Source organism: Sardina pilchardus, chromosome 6, assembly GCF_963854185.1.
Source record: "Sardina pilchardus chromosome 6, fSarPil1.1, whole genome shotgun sequence".
NCBI classification, from domain to species: Eukaryota; Metazoa; Chordata; class Actinopteri; order Clupeiformes; family Clupeidae; genus Sardina; species Sardina pilchardus.
The window spans coordinates 32,514,273-32,527,892 of record NC_084999.1 but is presented as its reverse complement, the minus strand read 5'-3'; the positions used below and the strand labels follow the sequence as shown (position 1 = coordinate 32,527,892).

At 44.4% G+C, this 13,620-nt stretch overlaps 1 protein-coding gene across 2 annotated transcripts; it reads right to left on the bottom strand.

The window, feature by feature from the left end:
* Positions 1-177: 177 nt before the first annotated feature.
* Positions 178-13,187, bottom strand: LOC134083279 (tubulin polymerization-promoting protein-like). 2 transcript variants are annotated; one of them, XM_062539534.1, is made up of 5 exons: positions 12,914-13,187; positions 7,365-7,448; positions 5,544-5,870; positions 2,929-3,085; positions 178-2,686 (listed from the first exon to the last, which is right to left on the bottom strand). In XM_062539534.1, exons 2-5 carry the CDS (start codon positions 7,394-7,396, stop codon positions 2,483-2,485), a joined length of 720 nt encoding a protein of 239 aa, XP_062395518.1. In that variant the 5' UTR covers positions 7,397-7,448; positions 12,914-13,187; the 3' UTR covers positions 178-2,482. The 2 variants fall into 2 exon arrangements, with proteins under 2 accessions (XP_062395518.1, XP_062395519.1); XM_062539535.1 differs by lacking the exon at positions 12,914-13,187 and adding an exon at positions 8,543-8,696.
* Positions 13,188-13,620: the final 433 nt, after the last annotated feature.

Here is a 13,620-nt window from a genome sequence, read left to right as displayed (position 1 = left end):
GAGATCATGCCGTAAAACTAAGATCTGAGATCTGAGACGTGTTTGGTTGCCTGGTGACTACTGTATGCAAGGAATTTGTATATACAACCATGTCAGATTTAAGGTTTGGTACGTGAGGCAATGGCATGCAACATGTGACCTGCTTAACACCAAATGATTAACTTGCTGTTGTCCAGGTAAGGTTTCATTTCTTTTTATTCTCAACAATGCTACAAAACGGGGACACACATATACTGTAAGGTCTAAAGTACCACACCATGACCAGAAAACATGCATCAGGGCACAAGACCATTAGAAAAAGAAAAACGTTATTCTGAAAAATAAGACAATATTGTTCCTCAAAACAAATGGTGCACAATATTTGGCAGTAAGCACACAAACATCAAATCATACATTAAATACTTCCAACTGCTAGTACAGTAATGTTTTACTTTTTTCAACATAAATACAATTCACTTTCTAGGCAAACTACTGGCTATGAATATGGAAGGAACAGTATGTCACTGAAAAATAAATGTTCCGTAGAAGAATAATTATATACATGTTATTCCCTTTTCCTTCAGACTGCCTAAGGAACTACATTTCAATAAATATTTTATTATGGGAATTTTGGCCCCCTTTTCTATGTCTATATTAGCTTAAATTGGACTCTTGGTTAATTTGGAGGGATGTGGAAAGACATCAGGGGCAAAATCAAATGACATGAGAAGACCTGTTGTGCTTACCCTGTGCAGCTAAAGCTGTAGCAAATTTGGCTATTATGTGAAAAACACATTTACTGTAAACATTTTTGCTTTTAGTCTTAGTTTGTAAATTGCACATAGTTCAAAATGTAGCAAAGTGCCTTTGTATGAAATGTATAAAATTGTAAATAATTCACTTATTGAAAAAGTGGTACATGTGTGTAATATGCTGTTTCAATATAACTGTGGTACAAGCTAGTCTGCTTAATTGTTATAAAATCCAAACTGTAAGCTATGATATGCTTCCACACAAACGTATTAAGGTAACTCGTAGAAATTCAGGTTGTCATCTGACCACAGAAAATGGCAGTGGCTGACATTTTTGGACCATGCAGAGTTCCAATGCACAATGTCTTCACTATCCTTTCTGCCACTGGACACAAGCTCATGCTGCCTGGGCAGTAGACATTACCAAAGGACACCTAGTAGAGGCAATGTTGTTAGCACAAGTGATGCATCTCACTGGAGTTCACAAAAGTCATAAAAGTCATGTACTCGAGGGCTGGTAAAGATCACAATGCACTGCAGAAAACACACAGAACACAAATATGCAGCCAGTGTTTTAGTTCAAGCTAATAGTTTAGCATACAACATACTAGCATTCCATAAATATTAAGAACCACATAACTGGAAACAAAACGTTTTTTTTTATACAATCTTGAACACCATATCTTTTGTTCCCTGATGTTCGTTTCCATGAAGCTAGCGGTTTCAGGTTTCTGAATGTGAATGGGGTCTGAAAAGTAGTACCTAATACTAATTGTATCCAGTTGCATATGTGCCGTTGTATTTGAACTTTCTTGGCCTATAGAACTTGTGAAGATCATGAGCTACTTTTGATGGTTAGGCAAAAATGAACATACTGTTTTTCCTACAACAAAATAAATTATGTTTTATACATGAATGGTACAGCACTAATTTAACGTGAATTGTGATAAAACAAGAAGACATGTCGTTAACCACAAAGATACATACAAAGGCCAAATCTATTTAACCAAATAAGTGAAACAATTTTATGGCATATCAGTGATTTAGTGATTTTTTTACATCGTTTTTTACAGTGATAGGACAAGGCTACAGTATGTGCCCAACATTGTGAAAGTGGCATATGGAGGGCTCTTCCCTGCACCCTCTACCCTAACTCTCTAACACTCACCAGGGAGAGGACAACACAACTGAAGTATACTTGAAAACAACACACATCCACTTTGACTACGGGACTAAGGAAACAGGATTAAGCTCGTACGAGTAAATAAAGGGTATAATTTCTACAGTTAAACGACTCAGAAAATGAAGAGAGGACAGACCAGTGAAAAGTGCAATCTAGTTGGACAATTTCTCATTGTTTGTCTTGGCGTAATGATCCTCATAGCTCTTGGCAGTGTAAGGCCCTATTGCATTAGTAAGACTTCATATTTCATAGTGCTTTCCTCTCCGTGGTGGTTCCGCTCAATGCTTGGCAGTTGCTTGGTATTGGTTAGGAATGTACCAGCTGGTGATGTCTTTGTGTAGATGTAAACAACGTTCCAGTTCTCAAACATCACAGAAAAAAAGGAACTTGAACCACGTCTCGATCACAGATAATAACAAACAATAACATGAAACGGGAAAATATTTCCTTGTTGTGCTTCTTTTTTTTCTGTTTGGTGTTGGAGCAAGAGACAGACAGAGGAGAGTTGGGGATGCAATTTAGGATGGTGTTTCTCTGCTAACTCTCCTGACTGGACCCCAGGAGTGCTTCACTCTGGTTTGGGCCTAGGGCCTGTTTTCTTCTCGTACGAGCCGCGGTGCTTGTAGCCTGACACATAACCTGACGTGTCCACGACATCTACGCGGCCAGCCTTGCCCTTCCCACGGCCTGTCTGGTCGAAGCGCTCCTTGTGCGAGCCGGTGAACTTGGTGGTGTCCGTCAGGCGGGACACTGTGGGCGAGGCCACTGCTCTCTGTGGAGGGAACAGAAGGTCAGAGGCTTGACATTTTATTTACAATATCAGTTAACGGAGGACGTTATCGGAAGCAGCTCACTATCCAGGGAAGTCATGTGTTCACTTTTAACTGTCAATCGGCACAGTTTCCATCACATTAAAAAGGGACACTCATTTGCCCCTACTGTACATGAAAACATGAATCACTTTTATTCATGAAACGAGGATCTTGACTGAAATGTGATGAAGATTGAGTTTACCGTGACTCCAGCTATGACTGGTGATTTGCCCTCGATCAGCTTGAAGACCTCCTCTGCTGCCTCGTCTGCGTTCTCTTTCTCTTTGAACCTCTTCCTAGACAGCTCTGTGAGAGCGTCTTTGAATTCATTGTATGTAATGGTGCGGCTGGATTTCTTCCTGTAATACACAAACATAAAAAATTAAACCAGTTTACTCCTCGTTGTATTGTTGAACCAGGAGTACTTAGACCACTACATGGCCAGGGGGTAATCGGTGAAGGGAGGCTAACTGCAACCCAAGAACTCTATTATCCTTGCAGTCTTCAGAGGAGAACAGCCCACACTGTCAACAAAGTATTTACACATTAGCTGCACTGGCTCTGTGTTCTAAGTTCAAATGCTGTTGTAAATGTCACTGCATGAGTCATAAACTCTACCTAGCCTCCTAAAAAACCCACTATGGTAACCTCAACCACCACACTGACCATAGACTGATACTGCCAGCAACCCGTGCCTTTAGCATTACATTTCACTTTCCCTGAGGAGCAGATGAGGATGTTTGTATACCGACATGTCATCCCACACCAGACAGTGGCTCTAACGGTTCTCTGATGTCTCTTGTACAGCAGCCCACTGCATACTGTTAGCCCTCAGAGCTGTCTTGGATGTTTACGTTGTCTCAAGAAACACATTTACCCCTTTGGAGGGGGGCAGGGGGTGGGGGGCCGGGTGTTTAATCCAACTGTGTCACGTTGCATTTCCAAGGTAAAAAGTGCATAGTAACACAAATACAAACAATCACTGCTGTGGTGATAAATCACCTAAACAAAAGTCCATAAAGCTCACTGTATCCCAGGGTAACCTGATGTCATAGCAACAAGCCTTAGTAAACACGCCTCTTCGGGTTTATTATTAATTTGACTTCTTCGGTGACCAGTTTTGTTTGGGCGATCCTTCAGTGGGGAACACTCCGGAGTTCCATTACTCTGGAGGCCTGTTCCATGCTGTCTAATGTCAGATCTGAAATCACACTGGTCCCAGCTGGACATTCCGCTCCGAAATGGCCTCACAAAATACCATTTCAAAAGAAGCCTGCACATATTCATTCTAATCAATGTTGATTATGAAGGAACAGTGTGGAGACACTTCATTAGGAAAGGCTTTGTTTGCTTTATTTCAGTCAGCTGACGTATGACTCAAAGCTTGCTTGCAGGTTAGCTGGATGGAAATGTAGGTTAGTGCTAAAAACGACCTCATCATTGACCTGGAACATTTCATGTCCCTCTCAAATGATGACACGTGTCCCCTTTGAATACATCTACAGGGAGAGTGAGCTTTATAAAGTGGACGAACCAAGGAATAGGGTGTAAAAATCAGTCTTCTGTGTTCTGTCCTGTGATGTAACACACAGCAACTGTAACATTCCGGTATACAGGCTCGCCGTCTAAAGCCTTTCCATGAAGCAGCAGAGCCCATCAAGTGGTTAATTCTGCATTGGCTCTTGTACGGCGTGCCGTTGACCCAGCTATGATTAAAGCAGAAGGTTAGATCTGCATCTCATGTCTAGAGTCAGCCTCGGCTCTCCTCCCTTCCCCCACACGACTCCTGCCTGGCCTTATTCTCTGACACACAAACACACACACACACACACACACACACACACACACACACACACACACACACACAGAGATGCATGCAGACTCTTCTGCTTCAGCTCACAGGCCAATATCATAAGGTACTTCATACACCACTCCAACGTGATATTATCAGGTGCTGTTGTTGACAGGAAATGAATAATGTGACCTGAATGAAATCAGTAACCCTGCACAGTGCACACCCTCTACGCTCCTCCGCTGGAGAGGCCCCAGCCCTGCCTCGCTTCACAGTTGCGCTGTTCTGTCTAGCAGAAGAACATTTTCCCCCTGCTCCCTTCAGAGTTCAGTCGGGGTGAAGCCAAACCACTTCAGCGTAGAATCGTTCAAGATCACAGAATGCCCTTAATATCTCACAAACATAAACAGCACACCCACAGAAACCCTCCACTGTGCGCACTGCAACTCCTAGTCAGCCTGTTTGGCCGAAACATCAAAAACACAGCAAAAAAAAAAAAAGGTCTGCCTCGGCAGCCATCTGCGCCACTACACAACAGTATACAGCAAGTGGTCTGAGAGCTGTGTTTTCTGTGGCTCTGTGTGTGCAATTCATTTAGATTCTGCTGGATGCTGGGCTGAGGGCCGAGGGCTGATGACTCCATCCTGCCTGGAGATATCCGCCCGAATGGGGGATGAGCCATCCTGACCTATGCCTCTGTAATATGACTGTGACGCTAAACAAGTCAACACTGTAGGACCACAACCTTTGCTAAATCTGGGGCAAGCGCATAAAATAGACGGGCTCCTCCTTTTCCCCGCGTATGCGTGGGGGGCTGAACATAGAGTTGCTTCAAAAGCATGCTCCTTTTTACCTCACAAAGGGATGAAGCTGGTGTAACTGTATATATTTAACTCTCATACTCCATTTTCCCCTTTTATGCTGGTGACTGATATAGTTACAGCACAGTTACAGTATAACAGAGCAGCCAGCCGCTCCCCCCTCCAATCCCAAGATCCCAGAACGCAGAACAGATGGTGTCCTACTTGACTTTGGAGAAGACGATGTCCACGTCCGTGAGCGTGATGTTCTTGCCGTCGATGACGCCGCAGTCTTTGCACAGCTTGGACCAGTTCTTGCCGTGCATCTCCTTCCCGGTGGCGCGCGTGTCCCCGTGGATGGCGAAGCGGCGGAAGGCCTCCTCCAGCGCCGTCACTTCCACGGGGGTGCGAGCCCCGGCCCCGCCCTCACTGAGCCCGTTCGACTCCGCCGACAGGCGCTTCGTCGCCCGGTCCTTCGACTGCTCGCTCGGCGGCCGCAGGGGGGCGTGGTTGTTGTGCTTCGCCATCTGAACTTTGAACTCCTCGCCATTACTGGAGAGAGAGAGAGAGAGAGAGAGAGAGAGAGAGAGAGAGAGAGAGAGAGAGAGAGAGAGAGAGAGAGAGAGAGAGAGAGAGAGAGAGAGAGAGAGAGAGAGAGAGAGAGAGAGAGAGAGAGAGAGAGAGAGAGAGAGAGAGAGAGAGAGAGAGAGAGAGAGAGAGAGAGAGATTTGAAATGCCAGTACCATTACTCAGTCTGACTGCTGACCAGATGGTGTCATTTCTCAGTGGGCATCAGGGGTGGATGTTGTGTTGTGCTTTCACGTCTCAACGCCGCTCTGAGACTACCCACACCCAGCCCGCCAGAACCAGAGACTTGGACTGCATGAGCCAAAGCACACAACACACCAATAAACTTCATAATGACCTAAATAGAAAGGGCTGAGGGTCTGTTATCCCCGGGTCACTGATTAGAGTTTGGAGCTTGATTGCCATCTTCACTGTGCGATATCACTCCTCAAGGCCATAGCTTATTTATGTAATTAGTAGCAAGCTATTTAGTTTTAATGTGATTCTATCAGCACTTTTAAAAAACATAGTTCAAAACTCTCAAATGTGCTGAGTGAAGTTTGGAGACTGAACACACCACACCCATAGTGTTCCCGGTAATAACAATGTCCTGTAATAATAAAAAAAAAATGCACAGAACAAGCCAGAAGAACAAAAGGGGGTTTCCATCACAGTCTCGCCACTCTCAAAGTGCCATTAACCGTCATGGTAAACATGGCTGTGGTTAATAGTTCCTATGATTTCCTGAGCTCAGACTGCTTCCCCTGGCCCAAGCTCACATGATATTTCATTGTGGTAAGTGGCGTGGCAGGATAGTACTCCTCTCCTCTGCAGCCTGGCAGCGAGCGGCCACATGTGGCAAGAGCCTTGGCACTTAGGTGAGGTTTATTAATAGGCCTATGTGGAATGCCCGGCCAGGGAGCTGTGGAGCGTCCAGCAGCTACCAGATGAACACTGGGCCACACACTGCGACAGCCACATCTCTGAGTGGCCCAGCTCACACGTTTTAACGCCCTCAGGAACTGAGGGACAAGAGTCAAGGACCGTGGAGACAGCTCAGACCTGCACTGTTGGTTTAGACCCTTGAAGCATCATATTTAACTTCCTCTGACATTTGGATTGACCCATGTTCTTCAACCCTTTACATGAAATATTTACATTCATTACTGTATATACAGTATACATTTTAATCAGTAGTATTCACTTTACTCAGACACAGCTTTAAAAATGATAGTCCTTGTGCTACCACTCATCAAAAGTATAAACCTAGGGATTATGGACCACAATTACAGGCCTGTGAGTGCCCTGTATACTAATGGTTCTGCGAAATTAAGGCTTTGTGAGGTGGTAAGGTGCTGATGAAATGTTGTTTTCCATCACAGAGCAGCTCATTTTAAGAAAGTACACACAATATGTAGTATACTAATGTTAATAAGTTGACATAACTGCAGAGTGACCTGCACAGAGCTGTGTACTCACTTGGGGCCTGTGGTAGCCTGAGTACCCTCCATCACCCCCTCTCCACAGCTACGACTGGCAGATTCTCTTGGCTTCTTGATGCAGCTGAAATACAAGGACAATGAGTGAATACACTGTATGCATATTTGTGTGTGTGTGTGTGTGTGTGTGTGTGTGTGTGTGTGTGTGTGTGTGTGTGTGTGTGTGTGTGTGTGTGTGTGTGTGTGTGTGTGTGTGTGTGTGTGTGTGTGTGTGTGTGTGTGTGTGTGTGTGTGTGTGTGTGTGTGTGTATTCAAAGAGTCACTTTCACTTTCACATTGACACCATATTATAGTCTCCTTTCATGGCTATCAGTCATAGAGTGGTGTTTTATTGCCTAAACAGAGGAGTAAAAATACAAGGGTATGTGATAATAGAAAACTAGTTTTACAGCATACAATAAACATGCAGAATGTGTCCTCTACTATGTGCAACAAAACAGCCCTGCCATCACTGTGTCATCCAGATGTAGTTTGTTTACATGAAGTACAACACTCTTGTTCCTCTTGTAGATCTCTGATTGCTTTTGAAAACAATGCTATTGCCAGCCCTTGGGAAAACCTCCCTAATCTTTCACGTTTACCCCCTGCCTTGGTGCATGAAGTCATCCCGCTGATGACAGCTGCTCCGTCCTGCGTGTGTGATGCTCATTAGTGCAAAAAAAGCCTTTTTTCCTCCGCTTGCATTGGAACCAGACATGCGCCAAGCTAACCAAGCACTTTCGGAAATATAAACAAACAAATGAGGTATGCATCATTAGGAGAGAAGTCGTAATGAAGACCACCGGGCCTACACAAAGAGAGCCCAATACAAAAGCAGGCGTTTTAGACCACGATGATGGGTATATATACTACCACATGTGTTTACATCTAACTTAGCTCTGAATCGATCCGCAGTTCCTTACAAGATCCCAAAAACAAAGCACGAGACCCACACAGTAATCCCACGGTACACACGCTGTTTCTCATTCTCACTCAGAGTAAACAGAAGAATGACACCAGGCTCACCTTCCAGTGGCTCCCATAACTCGCGGGCCCCACAGCGTCACAGCGACAGCCTCAGTGGCCCTGTGCTGCCATGGCAAAAACACACCCTAGCAAAGCTCTCTCTACTGCCAACTCTCAGTATTGGTACAGAGCCCCGAAGACAAAAGAGCTCACCTCGTCACTTCGTCACCTCGTGCGGATAATCAGACATCGAGCAGAGACCTCCCTTATCAGCTCCAGCTTCGGAGTGCAAGCAAAATCTATCAGGCTATAATACGAGAAGCCCCGTCTTATGCAGCTTCACCGCCTCAGTGCTTGGTGCTGACACCCCCACCCACCACCCAGGCATGGGTGGTTCTGTTGCTCGCGGTTTCATTGTCCTGGTGGGTGGACAGATCTACTGTAAGACGCACAGTCTATATACTGTACCATGGAGTCATAATAACTCCATGGAAAAGGCCGCTGCTATTGATTTGCTGTTATATGTTTTATTGTTTATACTGAACAAAGATTTTATTAACCAGTGTCAATAATGGCATTCACAAGTGGAGAGACTAGGGGCTCATTGTGCTCTCAAGTGTCAGGCAGTTCTGTCTAGTGTGACATCGCACAGTGTCACGGGGGCCTGAGAGAGGCAGGGGTCATTTCAGATGCGCATGACCTCATAGAACTGAATGTGCCCACATATCTGAAAGTGCCCCGACAAAAAGACACACTTCCTGTAGATTATTTGCACATGTAGTGAGCAATGCACCTCGCACCAAGAACAAATTTGGCCAAATGTTCTGGAAAAACCTGTTTTGATTTAATCATATTACAAACAAGTCACAGAGTGTACTTCACATGTGTACACAGTTATGATATGAATAATCCCAAGAGATTGACTTCTAATTGAAAGTCTAAACAACCTCCAAATCACATATCCAATATAATGTCCACAGTCTTGCCTCGACATGCGTCAGACTAGCTGACATTCTCAAAAGATCAGATGGAATAAACAAGTATTTCAGAGGAACCTCTACAAGTCCAGACAGTTGTGTCTCCTCTGTGTGTAAAGTGGGGTCTGGGAAGTGCTGATTTTATTTACTGAGACACTCCTCTCTCTGACTGAGCCCTCTGTGGCCTCCGTCTATTGTGCAGTGCCGAGAGGACACCGAAATCAGGCCAGGACAAAGGCAGCTTTTCAGACACTAGCTTTACATTCAGACACCTCAAGGACTCGAGGCTCTCCATAGAGATGCCAGCGCAGTCACAACAATGACAGGGTCACCACTGCTGTCAAGTAACAACTCTGAACAGACAGCACAAACACTTGAGCTAGTTTGTCCTGAACACAATTAATCAAGAAGAGTTGAGCAGACAGAGCAAATGCTTGAACTAGTTTGACCTGAAATGTTGACACGAATAATCAGGAGGAGTTCATGAATTCAAGAATACACTTGTCATTATCTTGCATAATAGACTTGCTGATTTATGAATGTGTTATCATCCTCTTTGCATACTGTTTTCTGAGAGCAAGACTAGTGCTGTCCTCTTGGCAGGAAGATTTCACATCTGTGAGCAGCTCTCACGATGAGTCATGAATAATCCCATATATTAATTAGTAAAGTATGAATACAGAATGAGTTCTTTAGAGTCTAAGAAATCGGATTAGCAAAGAGCTTAAATATGTATCTGGACTGGAAAAAGGTCAAAACCTTATTGGGTATCGACATACTGTTGTCACCATTTGTCACCTTAGCTAACATAGTCTTCACCTTCAAAGGTAAAATGTTTCTTAATTTGGCAGATGGCTTTAACCAAAGCGACTTACATACAGTATGAGGTATAACCTAATATACTGTATGTGTCTGACTCCAATATGTACATATGTACTTTTATTTAGGAAACATTTATTTAGGAAAACATTTATGTTTAAATAACTGAATCCAAAACCTTATAGAAAAGGCATAATAGGTCAAACATCTGGTGCTGTGAGAAGCTTGAAGCATTTGTTGCCTGATCTTGTTAGCCACAGCACGGGAGGAGGGCGAGAGAATGAGCAAGAGTGAAAGAGAAAGAGCTTTCTGCACGCGCTCAGACCTCAAGAGGCGGATCACTGAGTGGCTGAGCGCATGCTTACATATATTTGCCTTCTGGGGATGCTTTGCACAGATGAGTGCTTAAACAATAAATTGGCCTATTTCGGCCTCAGTCTATTTTTAACCAGGGAGAAATATGAACACTCAAACACACTTATTTCTCCCTTTAAAACTACCCAAATGCATCTAAACAGAAAGACCTAGAGTACTGAGGACAGTAATGAGATGGAACTGTAAACAGGAAGAGAGAGAGAGGGAGTGTGGATGAATCAGGGCGTCGTCTAGAAATGCAGCCCACTCTAGTCTGCAGGGAGGGCCTGGACATGGAGGGTGGACCCATCTGCTCCCCCTCCTCCGTCCTGATGCTCGGCGGCTCCGTGTACCGGTGCCGGCACCCACTCCAACACACGCCAGCCTCCAGAGGGACGGCTACCCCCCCCCCCCCACCCCCGTTCACGCCGCCGCCCCCACCTAGTGCCTCTGATTACCTCATCCCATCTCCAAGGTCCGTTCCAGCCCCCGACGGGATCCATCCCATTCTATGTGTCGCGTGGGTCTTATTCACCATTCAGTAACCCCCCCCCCCCTCCCCACACACACACACACACACACACACATGCATGCCCATCCACCCTAATCAGCCTCCTTTCAATTCCCCCAACCTCCTCATCCCAGTACCAGACGCTGGCTTTAAATAGTATTGTCTCCGTAACACTGACAAACACAATCTGGAGCTCCTGGTTATTGTTAGAAGCAATAACACGCCACGGCACATGCCAGTGCATAGTGCAACGACAGAGAGAAAAACACACAGGAAACAAACAACGGCGTTATTAATGCAGGAGCGCTCTTTTGCAAAGGAGCAGAGGACGTGCACACTGTGGTTGCGCTTGTCATATTTATTCCTACTGATAAATGTCCCCCGCGCCATGCCAACTGGGCCTGTGTCGGCTCAAGCACAGCGAGACTGGGGAGGTTTACATAGTGCTCCGAGCGCAGCCCTGGCCCGGCCGTTTGAACTGCGGCCTGCACTGTCGCTGCAGGATGTCACCTGCGCACCGAGAGTAAAGGATTGAGGACAACTTGGACTCAATCTGCCACCCACAAGACTGAATTGTGGAAACTATGCACCTTTTTCCATTCTCCCTGATAGCACAGAGCATGTTAAAACTGAAGCTAGAAGCCCATTCGAAAGGAGCTTCCACGAGAACCATGAACTTGAAATGTAACCGACACATGGTGTTAATTGTATGTACAACCACTGATCACCAGCACCTTGTGTTGCTGAGTGCATTTACTAGGCATTCCTCTAACCCCATTACATATTTACATGGGGGACAGTTAAGTCAAACATCAAGTGGTGGTCATTAACAAGGTGCATTCATTTAAATACAGGACATGATGTTTGCTTCAAAGGCCAGTGGCTTACAGACCAGTGAACTGCAACATAGAGCACACGAATCTGGGACAAAGTCAGTGAATGAGTGCATTCTCATCTGAAGCGTTCTTAATGCTTGAACATATGGGAAAACAGGGCTAGACCCGACTTACACATAACACTTCTTAAATTATACAAAATCACTGCCAATTTAGCTCAGAAAAAAGCCCTACTGTACACCAGATGTCTACACATTCCATGTCAAGCTATATAACAATTTAAGAGTACATGTCTCACTGTGAAGAATCCTACACACAAAAGCATACATTAACTCCTCCTATTGAGCTGTACCCTGAAGGCCCAACTGATAGCCCAATCCTATTCATAATTTCATGACAGAAAAATGCCATGCAAGGACAATGCCATAGTAACTCGTTCGACAGTAGTGAATCACTATCACAAAGTGTTCAAATAATCAATCAGTAACAGAATAGGCTGTAACACCCAAAACATGGCTGGTTATTATTATGTTATTGTTATTGCAGTAGCAGCAGTTGAAATATGCTTGGGGGTGGCATTTCCAAATAAAGTCGGCAGGCCAAGTGCTTCTGCATACTATTACTGACTTTTAGCAAGATGGGTTACATAAACTTGCTTTAGCAGTACTCATGCTTGAGCGATGGGAACGCAGTCCACGTGATCATTGTTATTGTCCTACTGTCAATACATTGCCTGCATGTAGCTCTCAATATCCTTACAGCCCTAGCTTCTCATTTTGAAAGGTAATATCGAGGTACAGACTGTCAAATAGACGTATGTCATATCCATAAGGGTTGGACGACGAATTACGTAATACAGTGAAAAAGAAAGTAGGCTATACAGAAATATTCCCTTCAATCTCAAGTCCAAAGCTGTTATACGCCATTCGTGAGCTGGATTTGCAAACCACCAGGTAATTGGTCATGTTGATAGAAAACGAAACAACCACAACATCGGCTGATATAAAATAGGCTATATTTCTACTATTTCGCATTAATAAACAGGCTCCACCAGCAATACTACCGAGTATATAATGCAAAATCGTACCTGTTTGTGTATATCCTTGAACGTGTAGCTCCACACCCTTGTTGTTTTCCTACAAAAACATCATAATAACATCCACTGTAGCCTACCCGTGAGAACCTGAGGCGCGCTTAGATCTCCGTTCTCCCGCTGATCGCGCGGCTATGGAATATGCTTGATGGTTCAAAGCCCTGGAAGACACCGTAAGACGACCAACAGCTCTGATTGGTTGCCTCTATAACACTGTCCTATGAGCGGTTTAGGAGGCAGCTCATGAAGAAGCGTTGCTCGCGCGTTGGAAAATAGCACTGTCGCGACGATGGTGAATGAGACACCAAACAATGACTTAATAATAATAATAATAACTGAATATTACATTCTTAAGACTTAATGGGCTACTTTAAATTGACTATTTTCATCCTTCTTGTAGCCTAAACAATAGCCAAAATGTACAGAACATGAAACATAGACCTAAAATGGATTGAAGATAAACAGCAGATACATCTTCCCTGTGTAAATTATTTATGGATATCATGCATGCCATAATTAAGAGGAAAGTGCCGCCAAACGCACTGACACCCCTCCCTTACTGATAGGTCTGCAAAGACCAGATACAGTAAGCAATATTCACCACTGGGCCCTGGGCATGTGTGTGCCTCCAAACAGATTAAACAAAGAGGTAATCTAAATATTATTCCAGGAAGTGCATTTTTGGCCTTTGGCCGAGCACA